This window comes from Phalacrocorax aristotelis, chromosome 12 (assembly GCF_949628215.1).
Source record: "Phalacrocorax aristotelis chromosome 12, bGulAri2.1, whole genome shotgun sequence".
In the NCBI taxonomy this organism is placed as follows: domain Eukaryota; kingdom Metazoa; phylum Chordata; class Aves; order Suliformes; family Phalacrocoracidae; genus Phalacrocorax; species Phalacrocorax aristotelis.
This window is the reverse complement of record NC_134287.1, coordinates 19,881,319-19,900,442: the sequence shown is the minus strand read 5'-3', so window position 1 is coordinate 19,900,442 and position 19,124 is coordinate 19,881,319. Positions and strand designations below refer to the sequence as shown.

Genomic DNA, 19,124 nt, shown 5'->3' with positions numbered 1-19,124 from the left:
ACAAATTGAGTTAATTTCTATTATTTACTTTAAAAGCAAGAACATCTTGATTACACTATTCAATAAAAGTGTTAAAGACTGCTCACTTCTATGACAAACATGGTGAAGTAAAAAGAGAACAAGAGGTGGCAAAAAAACCCTAAACCATACAACACCTAACTATAACGTCAATGAAACCTGGGCAGACTAGTAAGCAACCACACACCAGGTACAACAGAAACTAAGCTGGTACGTGTAGTCTATTGTAAGATAGTAAATACAAACAAAGGTTTCAAAAGCACGTATCTATCTTGGCAAGTGAATGCTACAGATATTAAAGACGCAAGAAACTGATGCATTTCTGCTGCTACATTTTTTATTTTTTGCCTTCATTCACGTATTAGGGAAAGCATGAACCTTGCATGCATGGAAGGGAGAAAAAGAACACAGTATTTTTGGATGACTTGCAAGCTGTGCAGACGCTTCTCATTCTGCAATAAAGGGTTCTTGCAATCTTTTTGTCAGAACAGTAAGATTATAAAGAGATCTGTTACAACCAGAGCAATTTCAGAAACTGAAGAACAGATGAAATGGGCGTAATGCGAAGCGACAGCCTTACCTGGACAATTCCATTAACATGAAAGCACATCACAAGCTCTGGTACATTGCATATTAGGTTGTCCAACCAATAGTCAATTCCTGTTAGCACATTTATTGGCTTGTTGTTATCCCTAAAACCAAACATTTCTAGTGTTATTTAAATCTTTATTTATGCTTCAGAATTTATTAGGGATGTTTACTAATGGGATTTAGATGTAAATCACCTGAGAGTGGATGGATACTAAAACAATTATTTGTGAATTTTTCTATTTTAAAGAGGCAAACAAGGAACTATATCAAACCGAACAGATATCTTGATCTCTCCAACAGAATATGCTCACATTCCCTCAGCAGTTTTGGATTTTTGCCCACACTTATACTGAAACTTTAACAAGCTTCAGACATCCCCATTTCCAAGATAACAAGTACTTAACAAGGTCTAAACCAAAAGCAGTATCAGCTGCAACTAATCATAAGGCAAGCCTTCTCCCAGACCTCTCAAAATCCCTTGCAGAGCAAGGTACTGTTAATTCCTAGATGGGCCTCAAGAAGGTGACAAGTACATCAAGCAAGTTTCAAGTTTTTATTCATTCTTTGCCTACACATAGGCAGAAACAGGAAAAAATCCTAATGAAGTGATCAACAAAGTATTAGTGAACAGTACAACAGTCAGGACTTAGACCTACTACAGTCACAAGTTTTAAGTACTTATGAAGTGCCCAACTAGCAGTTACTGAAATTCAGAACACCCATAAGAGAACTACTGCTGCCCTCTTATAAAAATAGCAATATAATGAAATTAAGGACTAGATGCACAGTTTTAACACTCACACTGAAGTCGGGAAAGGTTGCAAATCACCAGTATTTCCAAATAAAGATTTAGTTACAGAGGCAGAAGAAGCAGCAGAGCATCTCAAGCCCAGGTGCAGTGGCATGGCTATGGGACTCTGTTTTCCAGTGCTTTATAATGCCATCACCATTTAAGTCTAAAGCATGAATTTTATTCTTTAAACTGCACATAAAACTGAAGAGCCAACCAAATAAATTGCAGGTGACTAAACAGGAAGCAAAGCAACAAGTCAGTCAAGGCTGGCATCTATATCTCATTAACTTCAAGGCTCACCTGAGACGCAAGCTCACAGCAGGGTACCTCCCACCTCCAAATATAGGCATATTTGATCCTACTAACATGTGGATATCTTCAAAGGTCCACAAGATATTACGAACAAAGTCATTTTTAAGTCCCTTCATTAGGAGAAAAAAATTGGTCTATAAGTCACTGTTATAAAACATGTTCTCTATGACATTCTGCGGAATTATGAGAAAGCAAGAAGCAAAAGCAGCAAATAAAAGACAGCACAAAATGAACTATGCTACACATTCACATTAACTTAAAAGACTGAGATCACAGATGCCACAAAAGCTACTTCTACAGGGGGCTTCGTTTTTCTCTTGGTTCCAATTTAGACCAATTTTTAAAATGTTTGATTAAATTGGGGGTTCAGTGTTTGAGCTCAAATTTCACATACAGCATACCTGACTGTTTTCCCCGTCATTGAACAAAGTAGTCAGGTTTTGTTCTTTGGGGGCTGAGGCCACATGCCCCACTATATATGAGGGTTCAAGAGGCACACTGCCCTGTGAAAAGCACAAGGATAAGGAGTGATACTGCTGCTGAGGTAAAGTTAGGCCATTAAAAAAAAATCTCAACAACAATAGCATATAAGGGAAAAACCTGTACCTCTAATATCTTTAAATAAATATTTATTAAACTACAAAAAGCCTCTAGTCAGTGACTAGAATGTTTCTCTTCTGTAGCTAATACTAAAATTTTGTACTTTATATTCTCTTTATATTATACTTTATATTTCCTTGGAAAGAAATCAGAAAGTTTCTACAGAAACACTTTATTAGCCCAGGGTCTGCACCAGATTACCAGTCTCCAGAATGTAAAACCTCTGTCCTGATGTCTTATTTATAAATTAAATGACACTGTACAAATGCACAGCAGCTTCTTTATGATAAGGAATCTGCCGTATCAGGCAATAGTTCCTCCAGAAGGTGAAAGCTTTTAGAAGAAGGACTCTCTTCCAAGTACTGAAATATATTTCTCCATTTTATAATATTACTACACCACCACATAAGCTGTTACAATTTTATGGATAACGTAGGCTAGAGCCTTTATAAGTTAGCTGACCAAGTCATTTGGCATACCAATTAGTAATACTGTCTAAGCATACCTATAGCATCATTATGATATTAATGTGGACTGAAAACAACGTATCTTTTAACCTCTCAAAAATTTAACTAATTTCTGTATTATGTTACTCAAAAACCACAGGAATTAACAGTTTTTATAAATAAGCTTACCCCACAGACTGAAACCCTGGATTAGGGCCTACAGTTTGTCATAGTTTGATAGTTTGTTGCATAATTACTATAAACATCTCTCCCTTCCACTTGTATAATCTCATAGCAAGTACTTGTAAATGTTGCTCAACTATTTTGCAAATGTTTCCATAGATCTTAATTTTCCTCTTCACCTACTAAATTCAGGGCCAAATCAGATTCATTTTAATTGTAAATTTAAAATGAAAGGCCAAAACCTTAGGCTTCCACAGACACCTTCTAAATACCAGATTTTCCTACTTTTAGTTAAGTCATTGATGACTACTCCTAGCCAAACGTTTTGCTCCTCAAAAATGCATAGATCAATATGTATTTAGTACAACGGTGACAGGAAAAAAATAATTTCTGAAATTTGGAGCTCTGAAACACTGGTATAAGTTAAACCACACTTACTGCCAAGTCCTTCTAATGCTTTTGTCCATTTCTTTTAGCAAAGAGTACTGCTGCAGCAGCTCCGAAAACCTTTCAATATGTGTGTGTCTACAAAAAATAAGGTGTCATTTAAACATTATATACGCTAACCTGGTTAGAGGCTCCTGGATCTTCAGATAACGAAGAAGGCATTTCAAAAGGAGCTGGCCAGGAGGCCCGTCCTGTTTCGTCACTCTCACCTGAAACAGGACCCTCCTGGTGTTGTTTTGAAGTGGAAGGAACAGGTTGAGCAGCTCCATCACCATTAATGCTGACAAAACACCATTATAAAGTTCAGTAAACAATATGCAAACAGAATCCATTTCAGAACTGTTGTGTTTGATGCACTGCTCTCAAAGAATGAGTTTGCTAATATACTAAAAGATGGCTATATTGACAAGTTGCTCCAACCCTTACAATATTACAGCAGGTGTCACAATCTACTTTGCACATTTTAAGCTGTGCTTCCCCTCAAACCCACTTCTCAGAAGGGATGTTGAGATCCACAGTTAATTAAGTGACCCCGTTTATTGTGTACTTTAATACTTAAAATGCTTCAATTCCTGTTAAAAACATTTACGTGTTATTTCCTGATTTCATCCCTCAATTTTCTCTGCATAAGTATAAATCAGTAAGTAAGACCATAACAGAATTTTAACATTTACTTCAAGACGAGAAACCAGGCAAGAATAAGTGGTAGAGAATTCTAGATTAATGGAGACATAAGGTTACCTGTAATACAAAAATTTAGAAAGTATAGCCTTCTGGTACCAATGTTCTTTACTCTTCTTTTTTCGTTGCCACTTCTGATCAATCAGCCTTTGATAAAACTCTTTCAGCCATGTCCAGTCCCCTGTCTAAGCAATACCAGAAATATGAGATTAATATTAAGAAGCATCTACAAAGTAAACCAAGTGCCTTATTAACTTATGAATAGTCATCCACAACAGCAAAAAAACCCTCAAACCCCCAAAAAACAGAAAACAACTTCACAGCTAAAACCCTGAATTGGTGATTTATTGAAAGTGTATCTTAGAAAAATTACATTCTTAGTGAAAAGTTGACTTCATTTGGAAGTCAGATGCACGGTAAGATATTACACAGTAAAAAATAACAAAATTAATAAAATAGTATAGCAATACTGAGGTTATTACAGGAATTTGTGACATGGAATTTTAATCCTACGATACCATTACCATAGGACAGCGGATGCGGTTCGTGGGTAAACTGATCATGGCAGAATACAGCACCTTTTACTCGTATATGGTTCTCTGATGCATACATGCTTCCTCGCTAAGCTACGCTACTCTTCAAATAATGCATTTTGACCATACGACATACTTGAAAACCAAATGGTTAACCTGAGATGATCGCATGAAGAGTTCCTGAATATCTAGCTCATCCAACAGAAGCGTCCGCCCAATGCGATGTACTGCCATGCTCACATGTGACTTGCTATAAGGTATCTTCAGAAGTTTTTTAATATTCTTGCGGGAGAAAAGAGAACAGAGATTATATTCCATGTATTTATACTGCATTGTAAGACAACTCTTAGGAAACTATAAGCTAAGAATACACCACTAACACAGGAGAGGCATGGGCAGACAAATAAAACCTTATAGTACCACTGATTTTAAGGTGGCCATTCCATGAGAAGTTGCATTTGTGGAGGTCAGGGAACATGACTGACAGAGATAATGGGGCCAAGTAATCAGTATAAACCACACGCATGGTTTAAACATAATCTCTCTTTAGATCATCACAACCAGGTATCATGAAAAGTCAGGAAAAAAAAATCCAAGTGGATAGTTTGGATTTTAAAAGCTTTATCTTCACCACAGGAATCCCAACACTTTGGTAGATATCCAGAGGAATCTGGACAGAGACCTAAGTCTGAATAAAAAAAAAAAAACAAAAACCTGTAAAACATGTATGTTTCCTCTTCTGAACAGCCTCATCTGAATTCTATAGAGATTACCAGTACCAAAAAAAGCTGGCAAAAATCTGAGGGAAGAACAAGAAGGTTGGAGCTGGGGGGCTATCTCTTCTAGATAACAGGAAAAAAGGATCTTGAGAGTAATAACCAATCAAAACAACCAATTTCAAACAGACAAGACAACTACACTGCAAGGCTGATGTGCTGCATTCACTAAACCGCATATTTTAGCTGATTGTTATTTGTAGAAGTCCACAGGAAATACAATTTTATCTACATATTCCTTACTCAAGATCACAACTCCCTCACGCAACAGAGCAAAAGTTAGGTGATCAGTTTGTGTTTTACCAGGGGATCTTTATTCTTCCTCAAGGGGCACAAAGATGACAGAAACCACGACAGTATCGTAAAATAAGGTTTATGCAACATAGGAGTTTGAATGATGGAACTTAAAGTTATACATACCTCTGAATCAGACACAACATCGACATCATTTCCAACTGAGTCAATAAAGTCATACGCCATCCCAAAGCTATTTAGAAAATATTGCGAGTTAAGACAAATGTAGTGTGACATTAAATAGAGATCTTTCTCCAAAGCTCATTAAATCTTTGAAAGCTTTTTCTTCTTCAAAAGAAAAAGTCTAGCTAAACGTTTAGATCATTACACTTCATAATGAATTACAGTAAGAATCATCTATATTAATCACGAATGAATTTTGATGAAACTGAGCAACTGCATTGTGCATCACTTCTTATGTTCTTCTACCATTATTCTTATTATTTTCCCTTCCTTTTCCGTTCTATTAAACTGCCTTTGCCTCAGTCCATTGAGTTTTACCTTTTTTTTTTTGCTCCAATTCTCTCCCCCATCCCAGAGCAGAGAGGGGGCAGTGAACTAACAGCTGTGTTAAGTTTAAGCAAGTTTAGCTGCTTGCCAGGTTAAACTGCAACATGAAGTCATTTTGACGTTCTACGAGTTTTCCAAAGATACTATTGGAAGTTCTCAGATCCAATTTCAAGATGTTCTAAAATATATATTAAGTTTCACTGAAATCAAGAAAATCAGAACTATTTAAAGTGTTTGTTAAGACACCCATGGGAAATTAGATAAATTGATTTTTTTTAAGCACTAAAAAGGAGAACAGTTTTTCAAAGAGTTTATCTTTAAGGCATTAAGGACATTAAATTCTTTCATTTTAGCAGCTGTAATTTCATTTTACCTCTTATTTATGTTTTCTAAAACCAGCCTACGTGTTTTCACATAAGACATCCTTGTATCTTCATCCACCCTCATTAAGGCCTCTTTAAATTACAAGCTCTTTAAATTAGAATATTTCAATGTACAGACAATTCTTCCAAATTAAACCAGATATTACTATAACCCAAATATATGATGTGTGTCTGAAGTCATACTTTCACTATTAACTTTTTAATGCCAACATTAGAGGCCAAGAGATTAAACTGCCAACTTCTATTTGACAACCATAATATCTAAAATAAACAGGAAAAATTTATAAAGCCCTGAGAAACATGTTACCCTGCTCAAATACGTACACCTCCTGAACAGATTACAAGGATTTAAACACAGCCCCTCCGCAAACTGTTAAATTTCACTAACTAGTGACTTCGTGTGAACTTACTTGCTCAGTACAGCATTTAAGCCACCTATTTACAAACACTCTGAAATCAACTCATCCAAGTCTTCAAAAACCATCCATACTGAAAGGTAACACTGCTTTTTGGTTTTGCCCCTCATTTCACCTTCTGCATTCACTCTTGACATGACTGAGTATTCTTTTGCCATTAGTTAGCCAGGTCCAGTTTCTAACGATCCAGAAGAGCTATAAATTGGCTCTGTAACTTTCAAGGGGAACCACACTTGCTCCGTCTTCACCTGCTATCAAAAGCAGAATGGCTGGCTGAACCAATCTAGTTTGATTTTGGCCAACTGACAACAGCCAACCAGGGAAAAACATGAAGTCAATTTGACTGTCACAGGCAAGGTGTCAATATGCACTTGAAAAAAATAACAAACAGCATTACCAGCATTGTTTAGAAAGAAGACATTGTTTAGAGAGGAGACAAGACTATAGCATACAGGCAAGAACTAAGGGTAAAAAAAGTAGAGAATGGTTAAGAAAAAGCAATAGTTAGTTACTATGGTAAAGTCTGTACTTTATACTTTGAATTGCACAGAGTCCAAGTTCACTATTAGAATTATTTTTAAGGGCCCAGAAGAAATAGAACCTGCTATTGTTTACCTTGAAAATGGTTTACTTTTTTTGTTGTTGCCAAGAATAGTTGTACCCGCTGGTCCCAGCTTAGCGCTTTCACGCAACCAGTTGGCGGGTGGGAGTTTCAGGTCTGTTTTCTCCTGAAGACGGGCAAATGCTGCTTGCGGTGGGGCAGACGAGTATTTCACCACAGCACTGCTTTTCACTTCGTTGCCTCCAAGAAACAATACCGACCCCTAGTTTTTAAAGATAAATTAGTCTTTTATTTATAAAATAACCAGAATTAAAGCTATCAGGCTTGCTCTATGATAAGCTATTTTTAATGGTAAGTGGCCAAAGCCCTGTCCTGCATTCACTCGTAACTTTCTCCTGCACATGATCAAAAGTATCTGAGCTCCCCTGACTCCAACGCTCGCATCAAGCATATGCTCCACTTTAGGAGTTATAATGCTGGGCCACTATTCAGGCCAGCTCCCCACAGAATGTGAAAATACTCAAGAAGGCCAAAACTAGAATGTACTTCACGCTAATGCGGCAAAGGTTGGCAAAAGTAAGCGCTCGCTAACACCAAAGTTAAAGCTGAACACATTTCTGCCCTAACAAGCACGCCTTCGGACTGCACATTTCTTTAAAAACACCGCAAAACTCGCAGCTGTCACACTCGCATGACAGGCTTTGATCCCATACGCATTAAGGGAAAAACAGATCCACAGGACACTATTTATGTAAATACAACGCAGCACACCACACTTAAGCATAACAACAGAACTACTGTTTACAATTATGGCTTAATCATAGTTATTAGGCTCCCTACTGTACTCCAGTCCTGACAACAACACTGCTTTACTGGCCAAACTGGGAAGAGGACACACGCCTACGAGGCGACTACAAACACAGTACTCTGGGCTGTGTTTACAGCCCGGCGGCTGCCGGCTCTCCCTCCCTCCCTGTCCCCTTCCCTGCCGCGTCTCGGCCTGCCCGGCCCCGCTGCCCGCCAGGGGCGGGCTGAGGCAGGGGAGCACCGGGAAAGGCGGCGGGGCAGCGGCGCCCCTCAGCCGTCGGACATTCCCTCCCCTCACCGCCGTTACCTGCTTGGGCTCCTCCGCGTCTCCCCTGAGCGGGGCGGCAGCCCCCGCGGGGCCGCAGGGCTCCTCCATGCCCCGGCCGCCCTGCGGTGCGCTGCCGGTGCGATGTCCGGTGCCGGTGCCGCCCCCGCGGGGCTCTCTCGGAGTGGCGGGCCCAGCCAGCGCCCGCTGCCGGCGGGCGGCGCCTCACGCCGGGAACAGCCGTCTCTCGCGAGACTTCCCAGGAGTCCTCAGGGGCGGGAAGGGTGGGCTCTGGCCAATAGGGGAGCGCGGGGGGTGGGGCTCGCGGAGGGGGCGGGGACGAGGCGTGAGGAGGAGGGTGGCGGATGAGGTTGGTGAGGGCAGTGTGTAGGGTTGTTGCGGCGTCTCTCGCCTCCTTTAGCGACTCTTTGGTTCTCCTGGCCCCAGGGACGCTGAGCCGGAGCGGCTGGTTGCGGTGGGGCTGCGCCCTCAGCAGCTGGCCCCTTCCACAGGCCGCTGCGTGCCGCACTAAGGCAACGAGGTGCTGCGGCCCCCGGGGCGCGCCCGTGTGTGGCGGCAGGTGACGAGCTTCTGGGGCTGCTCCTGCCCGGCGTTCCGCAGCCCTGTCCGGAGAAAGGACTGGCCCATTTCCGCGTTAGGTAGCTTAGGTAAGGGAATGGGCCGGCAGGGTTTACTGATGGGGTTTGCAGCCTCGCTGAGTAGCTGTCGCTTTCATGGAACTAGTGAATGCTTGGTGGTGGGCTCCTACGTGTGGGGCTGTCAGGAACTGTAGTGTGTTGGCCTCTTACGCACTGAAACGGGCAAAGGCTTAGCTGCGATGTCCTAAGCAAACAAATGGTGCCATGAATAGTGCCCAAAGGATTTTTAATATTTATTATATTTCTCTTGGATGGTATTTTCCATGCCACAAGAGGCAGTAAAGTTTGTGACTGGTCAGGAAGTACAAATGCTGACTGGCTGTGGTCATCCTCCCAGACATATATATGTATACATGTATGTAGCAGCGGAGCCAGGGCCTGCCTTCCTTTACTGGGGTACTCCTCTGTCCTGCCACTGATCCTTATAGAGCTTAGATGATCCTAATCATCTCTCTCAAAGTTGATTGAAAATGGCCTGAAGATCTCAGAATTATAATGGGATCTCAGAGACAGAAAGTGCAGTTGCATAAGCATTGTTTCCTTTGTAAACCAAGCTAAAATACTCTAATTTTGCATGTTGTTACAAACAAGAAGCATGTCGTCTAGCAGTAACAGCAATATTATAAATTAAACAGTATGCTTTGGTATGAAAATACACATTAGAACCTATTTAAGATAATGTTTTAAAGTAGCTTTAGTCAAACTTCCATTATATTGGTCCTATGCCAGCGAATGCAGGCTGGCATGACTCTTCATTTAATTATTTATTCTTTTGGTTCCTTTAGAATCCTTTTACATTATTAGGAAGGGACCTTTTTGAGTTTCAGATACCCATACCTCACTGGAAAAGAGCAATAAATACAAAACTGTTGCAGCCTTTCAGAAAAAAAAATAAAATTCTAGTGGAGTAATGCTTCAAAAGCCAAAGTGCTGTTTGAGTTCGCAGTAGTGGGCCCCGAGTTACTGCATCTGAAAATTAATAGAATGCAATGAAAACAAATTGTAGGTTCCTCTGCCTGTCACGCTCTTTATCCTTCCCTAATTGTCTCTATCACTGGCTTACTCGGTCTTGAAATATCATGAGTTATCTCCACAGCCTTCTGATCTGATCCTGGCACATTTAGACATCAGCACAGTTCATTACAGTCAAGGCTGAGGCGGCAATGCAATCATGAAAGTGTTTCAAAACACATTGCTCTTACACCTTGTTTACAATTGTTGTTTTTTTTTTCCTTAACCAAAATGTCATTATCTGGAACAGCTTATTTTTCATAAGCGAGGTTTACATTAGCCTCCGTAAATCATTGTAAAAGTCATTTACCTACTTTTGTACTTAAAAGTAACCCGCAGCATGGCATCATTAATAATAGCGAGTTGCAAATAATCATTCTTACCTGTATTATCAAAACTTCAACAGATACTTAGAGAAACAAAGTAGGTCATTTAGAAGAAAGCCTTGAAAAACTCCATGATGGCAGCTAGTATTCCCAAATATCATTACCTATGTCTGATATTAAGATGGAAAATCAGACTTTCCTGCAGGAACTTCGTAATTGCCTTTAAAATAAATGGCTACGACTCTCTGAATCCCTCATACTTAACTAAGACAAGTACTGCGTGTTTTCTTGTTCCCTCTGCCAGCCATGGTATTTGATTCCCAGATAAGGTAGCCTTGAGTATCAATATACTGGCAAACAGGCCAGTTAGCATAGGCATGTCGTGTCCTTTACAGTCCGTCAAGGCTCAGGAGGCAGAGTATTGGCTTGTGCTTGGTTTAGGGAGAAGTTCTGCCTTGTCTACAGCTCACCTGCAGGCTCCTTTCACGATAAGCAAGGGCTTTGTGCCTCGGGTTTTCTTCTGTGAAATAAGCTATACATTTCAGTTTGTTCTCTACTTCCCCATCCATAAAAACATGTTACAAAATGTTATACAGAGCGAGCAAGCCCTTTTAATAATTTTAAGAATTAATTTCACTTAAATAGTACAGATGTTTCCAAGTCAGTGCTCAAATGTGAAGGCAAAAATATCCTTAAGGCACTGTCAGGGTTTTTTTGACCAAATATTGTTTGCGTCTGCGATTAACGTGTGTGTGTGTAAAGTGAGGTTAAAAAGAGCATGAATTTACATCTTAAGAATAATATACCTAATGCCCTTGTTTTTTTCCTCAAAAATGACGCTCCTTCCTTTAGCTATTACCATTCAGATTGTAAAGTGTCATTGAAGTAATTGTGCAGAACTATTTAATAGAAACAAACTCTGTTTCTCTCCCATTTTAAGACACCATCCAGTAGTTTTACCGACTTTTTTTTTCCATTCTGCAGTCGATGGGTAAAAGCAGCATTACCTTTGCTGGTCTGGTTCTTACTGGAACACCAGAATCCCTTAGTGATGCAGTCAGGGAGGGTGTGATGTCACGGCAGGGGCGTTCTTCCCCGTGCCCAGACACACTCTGTGAGCGGGACAAGCGGCTGCTGTGGTGACCAGGGTCCTGGAGAGGTGGCGGTGGCAGGGAGCCATGGCCAAGGGCAGGTGGTCCCACCCCAGCGAGCAACACACCGGCACCTGGGTGAGGGCCGGGTGGGACCCCCCGTGTTCTCCCGCAGGGCTTTTTTTATTCTTAAACTTCCCAAAAAGTGCTGCGCTGAGGGTGACTTTGTCCTTTAGCCCGGAAGGAGGTTTCCTTTCCTGATGTTTATGAGGAAAAAGTGCACTAGGTATTCAGAGGAAGTGCGCTAAAGCATTCTCTGGCAGGAGTTTTCTTCCAGTTTTCCAGCAGTGCTGGGGGTCTCTTATTTTATATTTAGCCCCAGCTGATTTTCTTTCTCTCTGGAAGACGTCAGCGGATGTTTGCCTCAGTTCTTGCCCTCAGGAGAAGTGCTGCGGCCCCAGTCAGAGGCCCCGGGCTGGGATGTCTCAGCATCCCCAGGCACTGTGATGCACGCCTGGCCCAGGCTGTTCCGCAGTCTCTGAACCTGTGGGCTGAATGTTTTGCTGAGCTGATCCCCAAAAGTTTTGTGCTTTCAAACCGACAGTGGTACAACAGCAGGAGTAGAGTGGGTGGAAAACAAAAAAGTCATAGCATAAGTGGTTTTGCTAGATGGATGATCGCTAGATAAACGATTTTTGGAAAGTTCCTGGAGAAATAATGTTCCTGCCTGTTTTACTGATCTACGTTGTAAGGTATTTATGGTAGGGGTTGTGTTGTGTGGGGGAGGCTCCTGATTTTCCCACAGGCCACTAGGTGATGCTGCAATCCAAATAATGAAAAATAAACGGGAAATGCAATTTTCCCCACATTTCTGATCAGATTTATTTGGGGTTTTTGTTGATGGCGGTTTTGTTTGTTTGTTTAAAATGGATCACAATTTCCATTATTTTCTAGTTTGCTCATGTTGGAGCATGCCAGAGTCAACCTGAGTCAACTACAAGCTCTGCACTAAAGCAGGCCCAGAACTCAGGAGCAGTTCAGTATATTGCGGATAGATTGCTGCTAGCATACAGAGCTTGGGAGCAGGTGAGTTACTATGGCAATACAGTCAATTTACAGAGCTCCTTTTTGCAAGATATCGCTTGTTAAGTTATAAGTAAGAATAGCACTTACAGTAGTTAGCAAAGCAGTCGTAGCGGGCTGGCAGACTTTGTGCCTCAGGGATTACAAAGATTGCTGTTTTAAGGAAGAAACATTTTGCTGTTACTCGTTTATAATTTTGGCTACTCAGAGTCCTGCTGTAGTCACTGCTGATTTGCAGCATCGGTGACTTTTCCCTTTATTAGTTACTATTGCTGTTTGAGGCATGTTTATGTGCCAGAGTATATTATGATCCATCTCAGTCCAAAACCTGTGTGTAAAGCCCTGTAAGGATGTTGAATTGAAATTTTATTATCTTTTTGAATTGAATGTCAGAAATCCTGTGTATTCAGGCAATGGATTCTTTTTTGGTCATTAAAAAGTTAGAAGCTTCCCATTTGAAACACTTTTAAGGCTTGCTTAAGAATTTTAGTATTTTAAAATCACGAGTATTTAAAATGTTACAATTTCATAAGCACATTTTTATGCCCTTATTTTATCAACACGCTGAGCTTTGCTTTACTCACCTACTTTGTGCACAGAATATTGTCTATTTTCATTTTCTATAAGCATAGCAGTTATATTGAGTTCATTTCACAGATTTTTCTGTAAAGAAGAGCGCAAATGGACTAGGAAGGAATATTTAAAAGGGGAGCTTGGGGCTGGTGAAAAGAAAAGGAGATTATACACAAGCATACATTATCTTGATATTACATACACCTCTCTGTGGAGCATCTGGCCTTAGCCACTGTCTGAGAATGAGGACCAGGTTAGGTGGACCTTTTATCAACACTGGTATGACGGTTCACCAGGTATTTTATGCCTTGTATTTACCAGCCCTTCACTGTTAAAAAGAATTAGTGGAATTCCTATCTGTCATAAATCAGGAATTAATGAGGTTAGCAGTGAGAGTACAAAGATGCATTAAAGGCTAAAATGTGATGTCACAGGAATAATCTGGGGAAGCTTGTTTACGTGACATTTTTAAAAAGTGCTGGTAGAGTGTTGGGAGCTCACTGCATGTGAAGCTGGTTGCCTCTAATCTCTTTTACAAGGGAACTCACTGTCTGTGAGGTTAATTAATTTTCTCAGAAATATGATACTGTTCAAGCTTATATTACCTCTTATTTCTTACTTCATGATAGTATAATATAATTATGGTTATATAATTATATATATAACATAATTATTCATTAATAGATTTTTTTAAAACATCAGTTAATACAGGGGATCCTTCCAAGAGATCATATTCAATATTTACTGTCTCAGTTTTCAATTTTGCAGCACATAGGCACTAGTAATAAACACTAAAATGTTAAGACTGATGTGTAATTGCAGTGGGATATTTTAGTAAGTCTTATATTTTGCTGACTTAGAAGGTGCTTGTTTTTAAATACAGATCTAAGAATGTATCCGTTGAATTTACTTATTCATTGAACCACAGTCTGGTTGAATCTGTATGAGAAAACAAGTGAACATGTGGCACGTATCTTGAAAAATAGAGAATCTGTCTAGCACAGCAAATACCCTAAGGTATGGTCGTGCAGCTGACTCCATGCAGGTGAATTTTGTATTTGGTGATTCTTCTTGCTGGATCAGGGCTCCAGTTACATTTGTCTTAGAACTGATTCAGATTCACTTATTCCTGAAACATGCTTGTTTTTTAAAATTGTGTTACATTAAAACTTACTCTTCTGTTTGGAGGTAAATATCATATTTGGAGCATGAAGAATTTATTCCACAACATTCAAAGTAAAAATAGCTGGAGCATTTACAGAAAAAACATAAAGTTCCCAATGAAGAAGGAAAGTAATGCCTGGGGAAGAACAGAGGCAATCTAACAGTTCAGAAGAGTTTTCAGTGTTTCAATTTTTAGCTATTTTAATAATATTGCAATGATATATAATAAGCTAAAAAAATCAAGTATGTTAAATTACTTTTAAAGTAGTTCTTTTGCAGTTGTCCTTTTTTTCTTCTAAAGCTCTAGTTTCATTTTAGAGACTGGGTGAACATTATGTTAAAGAATGAGATTATAAATTAGGTATGCAATTAATATCTCTTCCACTTCCACTGCAACAAGCCGTGTACATGACATTCAGTACATAAATCACAGATTAATTCAGTTTTGAGGTCCCTTTTGTAGTTCATTTTAATTAGCTTTAGGCTAACTAGCGAATCGAACAAGGCAATCCTGACAAGTATCTAGTATTTCGCTGCTTGCAGACAGAATGTATCATTTCTTATTTGAAAATTCACTTTTATATTAATCGTGTACATATTCAGCAAGTCAAGGGAATGCAAATCCTCCCAATAATTCTGCAAAACAACAAAAACAATACAGAGGGTCCGCATTACCCCTATAAATTTATGTGCAGTTGAAGATTTAACATATGAATATGACTTCTGGTATAGAACACAGGCAGCTGCATCTCAGCATCTGTCAGAACATCAGAACTAAGACTAGTAGACTCCAAACAAGGTATGTGAAAATTCATGGGTTTTTTTTGCCATAATTTCTTTTTTTCAGAGAGCAGTGAGCAACGATTTCCCATTTTCCTCTCATGACAACAGACACAGTCTACAGAACGTAGGAGAGTATTTTGATTTTGTAAGTACCCAGCACAGAGAAAAATTAAGCACGTTCATATCTCTCAGTCTGCCAGAGATTAAATAGAGTATCTTTTCTCTCCCCTGCAAAAATTATAGAAGCTAAAAACCGTGAGAAGAGAAAAATGTAAACAGCAAAGAAAACCACACTTGTTATTAGTATAGAGATGGGAGTCCCATGGGGCTGGCACAGGTGTACGGCAGCACACGTGGCCATTGAGTGGCAGAATCCAAGGGCAAACAAACCCCCCATGATTTGGGTCTCTGACAGGCAATTTCTAGTGATCCTGGGTTTTATGTCTTAAAACAGTTTTGTACCCAGTTACATGTCCTATTACTCTGCTACAAGTGATTGGCCTTGTGATGTAGGCGTCTCAGCCACTCATAATTCATAGTCCCAGATACTTGGTTCAGGCTCGTCTTTATCGTAAGCTTAAGCAAAATCTGTAGGACACCCACAATATTTCTCCAGAATGTATTATTTTCCAATCCACAGCTCTTTATAATATACCTGTTTAAACGTATATTGCAGAAGCAACAACTTTAAATAGAAATTAAATTCTCTGGGGATTTTCCATACGTTCAACAGTTTCATGTTTTTCCACTTTTCTTAGATTATTGGAATCTTTCTAGGCAGCAAAAGAAATAGTGCAGTTCACATGATAATGAGTAGAGGAGGAAGCAGTGAATTGTGATATTGAAAGTTGGTCTGACTTTGTGCTGCCTTAGACCTAGATTTTTTGGTATTCATTATTCACTGAGTAACCTCCATTTCTGTGCACTTTGTGCGCTGTCTCATAGTTTTAGAGATACTGATCAACCATAATTCCAAATAAATTTCCTGCAAGCTATCGAGTGTGAAATCAGGCTTCGTCTCTCTTTGTTTGGACACATGGGATAGTTTTGAAGATTCAGATTTCATGGCCTATCATCTCAGTTTCTTTACTGCAGTCCAAACATAAAATTATTAACCTATTTCTTTGGGTTATTCTACAGATTAATTTAGCTGAGTATAGCTAAATAGCCTTGAGTATATAGTATGCTACAGAACGGCCAAGTGTAAGTGCCTTATTAGTACTATGAGATGGAAGGTCAACAGATTTCCTATTATATATGCAACCAGAAATATTCATACAGGCGAGTCTGACAATATTATTTTTAACTTGCTGAAGATCAGCCATGAGTTCTTGAAATCACTGTGGTAACAGCTTCGTTAACTTCCCAGTGGGGTAGTGACTGTTACAAGATTCATCTGTGAAACTGTGATTGTAAGTCATATGTTTACATGAATTTTTCTTTCATGTTTTTTCTAGGGTATGGGCCGGAGGAAGGTGGAACCAGAGAGGCAGCAACAGAACTCACAGAACTTCCTCCAATGGGCTCACGAATCCATTCCTAGCAGTAAGGATGGTTTAACCATTTATCAGACATCATTTGTGAAAAAACAAAATACTGAGAGCCCATTTTATAGGCGATATCCAAAACACCATTCTGAAAAGTGTTGTACTGACAAACCCATTCCTGAGAATGAGAAAAACCCCGGCAGCCAAACGAGTCATCTTAATTATAGAAACACCTTTGTAGCACTGACTTATCATCAGAGCCTCTTCTCCAGATCTGAGATCTCTTCTCCAGATCTGTTACTCAAATGGATGATGAAATAAAGATTTGTGTGAAGTGAATGCGGTAGTACACTTGAGAGTTCATTGCAATCAACAATCATACGTTACTCTGAAGACATACTTTGCTGTAGAAATTTTAAACGAAAGCATTATAAGGAAAAGCATGTTTGTACATATTTTTAGAAATACCTCTATAAGGGGAACAGAGGCAGTGATTGTACTTGTGCTATTTGATGCTGGTTGACCTTCATCTTGGTACAAAAGCTCCTTCAACCTCAGAATCAGTGGTACGGCTGGACCTCGAGCAGCTGACAGCACCTGTGTTCACAGAAGTGTAGAATGGAACTGGATCCTGGAGGGTTTCCCGCAACAGGGACCCAAAGCTGCACGCTCAGGTAGGAGAGGAACTTTTCTGAAAGCTTTCATGGGTATGGCGGCAGGTTACTAGCCGTTAGAGAACCTAGACAAAAAAGCAGCTGCACGTTACATTGCTGTGCAAGATAACTGTGATGTTGGGTTATAACACAGCAGTTGTGTAAGTAAAGAACAAAAGGATGTTGTAAGCAATGTTTGCATGCCTGGTGTGCCCTCGCAAAACGCAAGTGTATGTACAGATGCATCATTCGTGGCAGTAAGGGAAAAAAAAAACTTAAGCTGAAAGTGGAAGGCTGCACAAAGGTTTGACTCAGACTGGATCTGAAAAGAACTCGTGATTTTATAGTTACATGTCCCTAAGGAAATGAATTCAGAACCAATCCTCCAAGCACTGTGACCAGAATACTTATTGGCTTTAGGATATGGAAGGCATTAGAGTCAGACCTCCAAATAATGTGTTTTCCTCTTCTGGATCATTTCCATTAATATCAATAAAATAATACACCAAACTTCATGTCTTAAAAGATACTAGAAATAAACTTGTTGCTATGCAAAATAATGTTGACTTAAAAAAAAGCAAGCATAAGTTTATGGGATCATTTCCTTTGTTTACAAGATAAATGGAAAAATAAGCCCTCAACCCTTAGAATTCCCCGCACTATAAGAGATGCCTTGAAAATGAGCTATGTTAAGAAATTATTTCTGCCTCTCAGCGAACAGATACAACTTTTTATATCAGCATACAATGGGTGACCTTTTTGTGTGCCATCAAAATAGATTGTATTAGCATATTTCCCGAAACGTGTAGCAATTTTATTAGCACATGCTGAAATAATAACCTTTTTTTGGTATTAATTTCCCCCCACTAAAGTTCTTGGGGTGCTGCACAATATGTAGAAATGCAAGACACCATTGAACAATGTAAAAACAGATAAAAAGCCAAGTAACATAGTGTTATTAAAAAGAATTATTTTTTCTCAAAGTAAAGACAGCCTGCCTGACAACTCTTAAGTCAGAATTTCCAGAGCTTTAGCCAACAATTTCATCTCCACACTGATTCAAAACTAAAGTGTTTGCCAATCACATGGTAAATGAAGTACCCCATGCTGTTTGGCATACTCGAGAGGGCAATCTTGGACCTCCATCAGAAGGAAGAAACACATTCCTGCTACATTAGTAATGTTTATCTGTGGTTTAGCATTACAACTGGATATGGTGAAATAAATTACTGTAGTTTGTTATGCCTTAAAACACCAATAGAAAGATTCCAGATTTCTTTTTTTCCCTTCTTTTTTTCCCCTCACATTTTTGCTCAAACATGGAGTTTTTTTTTTAAAGTAACTGTGGATTATTATATATTCTCAATGATATTGTGATAAATATTCTGGAGGAGAAACTGGAAAGCTCATGAAACCTCTATCCAAACTGAAATACACTGTGCTGGGTTGAAGAAAACAGGTGATTCCCACATATCTCATGCTCTGGCTGTGTTTCTTGGGTAAATAACATGACATACAATAAACACACTGGATTTCAGCATGAATGATAAAATCCCCAGCTAAATTCCAGAAAGTCGTAGCTTTGTGTAGTTTGGATAGAACCCATCAGTTTTGTTTAATCTTGTGATAATAATGTCTTTGAGAAGAAGGCCCTATTGAGTTAAAATATTTTTGCAA

The 19,124-nt window shown here is 39.5% G+C and overlaps 2 protein-coding genes across 6 annotated transcripts in view; one reads left to right on the top strand and one right to left on the bottom strand.

The window, feature by feature from the left end:
- Positions 1-8,853, bottom strand: part of EDRF1 (erythroid differentiation regulatory factor 1) — a 28,272-nt gene extending 19,419 nt beyond the window's left edge. For 2 of the 5 annotated variants that reach the window (XM_075107667.1, XM_075107668.1), the window contains exons 1-9: positions 8,660-8,853; positions 7,599-7,807; positions 5,801-5,867; positions 4,761-4,886; positions 4,132-4,256; positions 3,511-3,670; positions 2,116-2,217; positions 1,703-1,824; positions 599-710 (exon numbers count right to left, since the gene is read on the bottom strand). In XM_075107667.1, the coding sequence (XP_074963768.1) occupies positions 599-710; positions 1,703-1,824; positions 2,116-2,217; positions 3,511-3,670; positions 4,132-4,256; positions 4,761-4,886; positions 5,801-5,867; positions 7,599-7,807; positions 8,660-8,728 (1,092 nt within the window). In that variant the 5' untranslated portion in view covers positions 8,729-8,853. Of the gene's footprint in view, positions 1-598; positions 711-1,702; positions 1,825-2,115; positions 2,218-3,510; positions 3,671-4,131; positions 4,257-4,760; positions 4,887-5,800; positions 5,868-6,977; positions 7,164-7,598; positions 7,808-8,659 lie in introns of those variants that run through there. The other 3 variants (XM_075107669.1, XM_075107670.1, XM_075107671.1) reach the window with 3 other exon arrangements.
- Positions 8,727-18,371, top strand: TEX36 (testis expressed 36). Its single transcript, XM_075108121.1, has 4 exons — positions 8,727-8,987; positions 12,659-12,790; positions 15,372-15,452; positions 16,765-18,371. Exons 1-4 carry the CDS (start codon positions 8,727-8,729, stop codon positions 17,113-17,115), a joined length of 825 nt encoding a protein of 274 aa, XP_074964222.1. The 3' UTR covers positions 17,116-18,371.
- Positions 18,372-19,124: the final 753 nt, after the last annotated feature.

Coding starts and splice junctions, on each gene's coding strand:
- TEX36 (XM_075108121.1), top strand. CDS start 8,727: ATGCCCCGGCCGCCCTGCGGTGCGCTGCCGGTGCGATGTCCGGTGCCG. Junction 8,988..12,658: donor GGAGGAGGGTGGCGGATGAG/GTTGGTGAGGGC, acceptor ATTATTTTCTAG/TTTGCTCATGTTGGAGCATG. Junction 12,791..15,371: donor CATACAGAGCTTGGGAGCAG/GTGAGTTACTAT, acceptor TCTTTTTTTCAG/AGAGCAGTGAGCAACGATTT.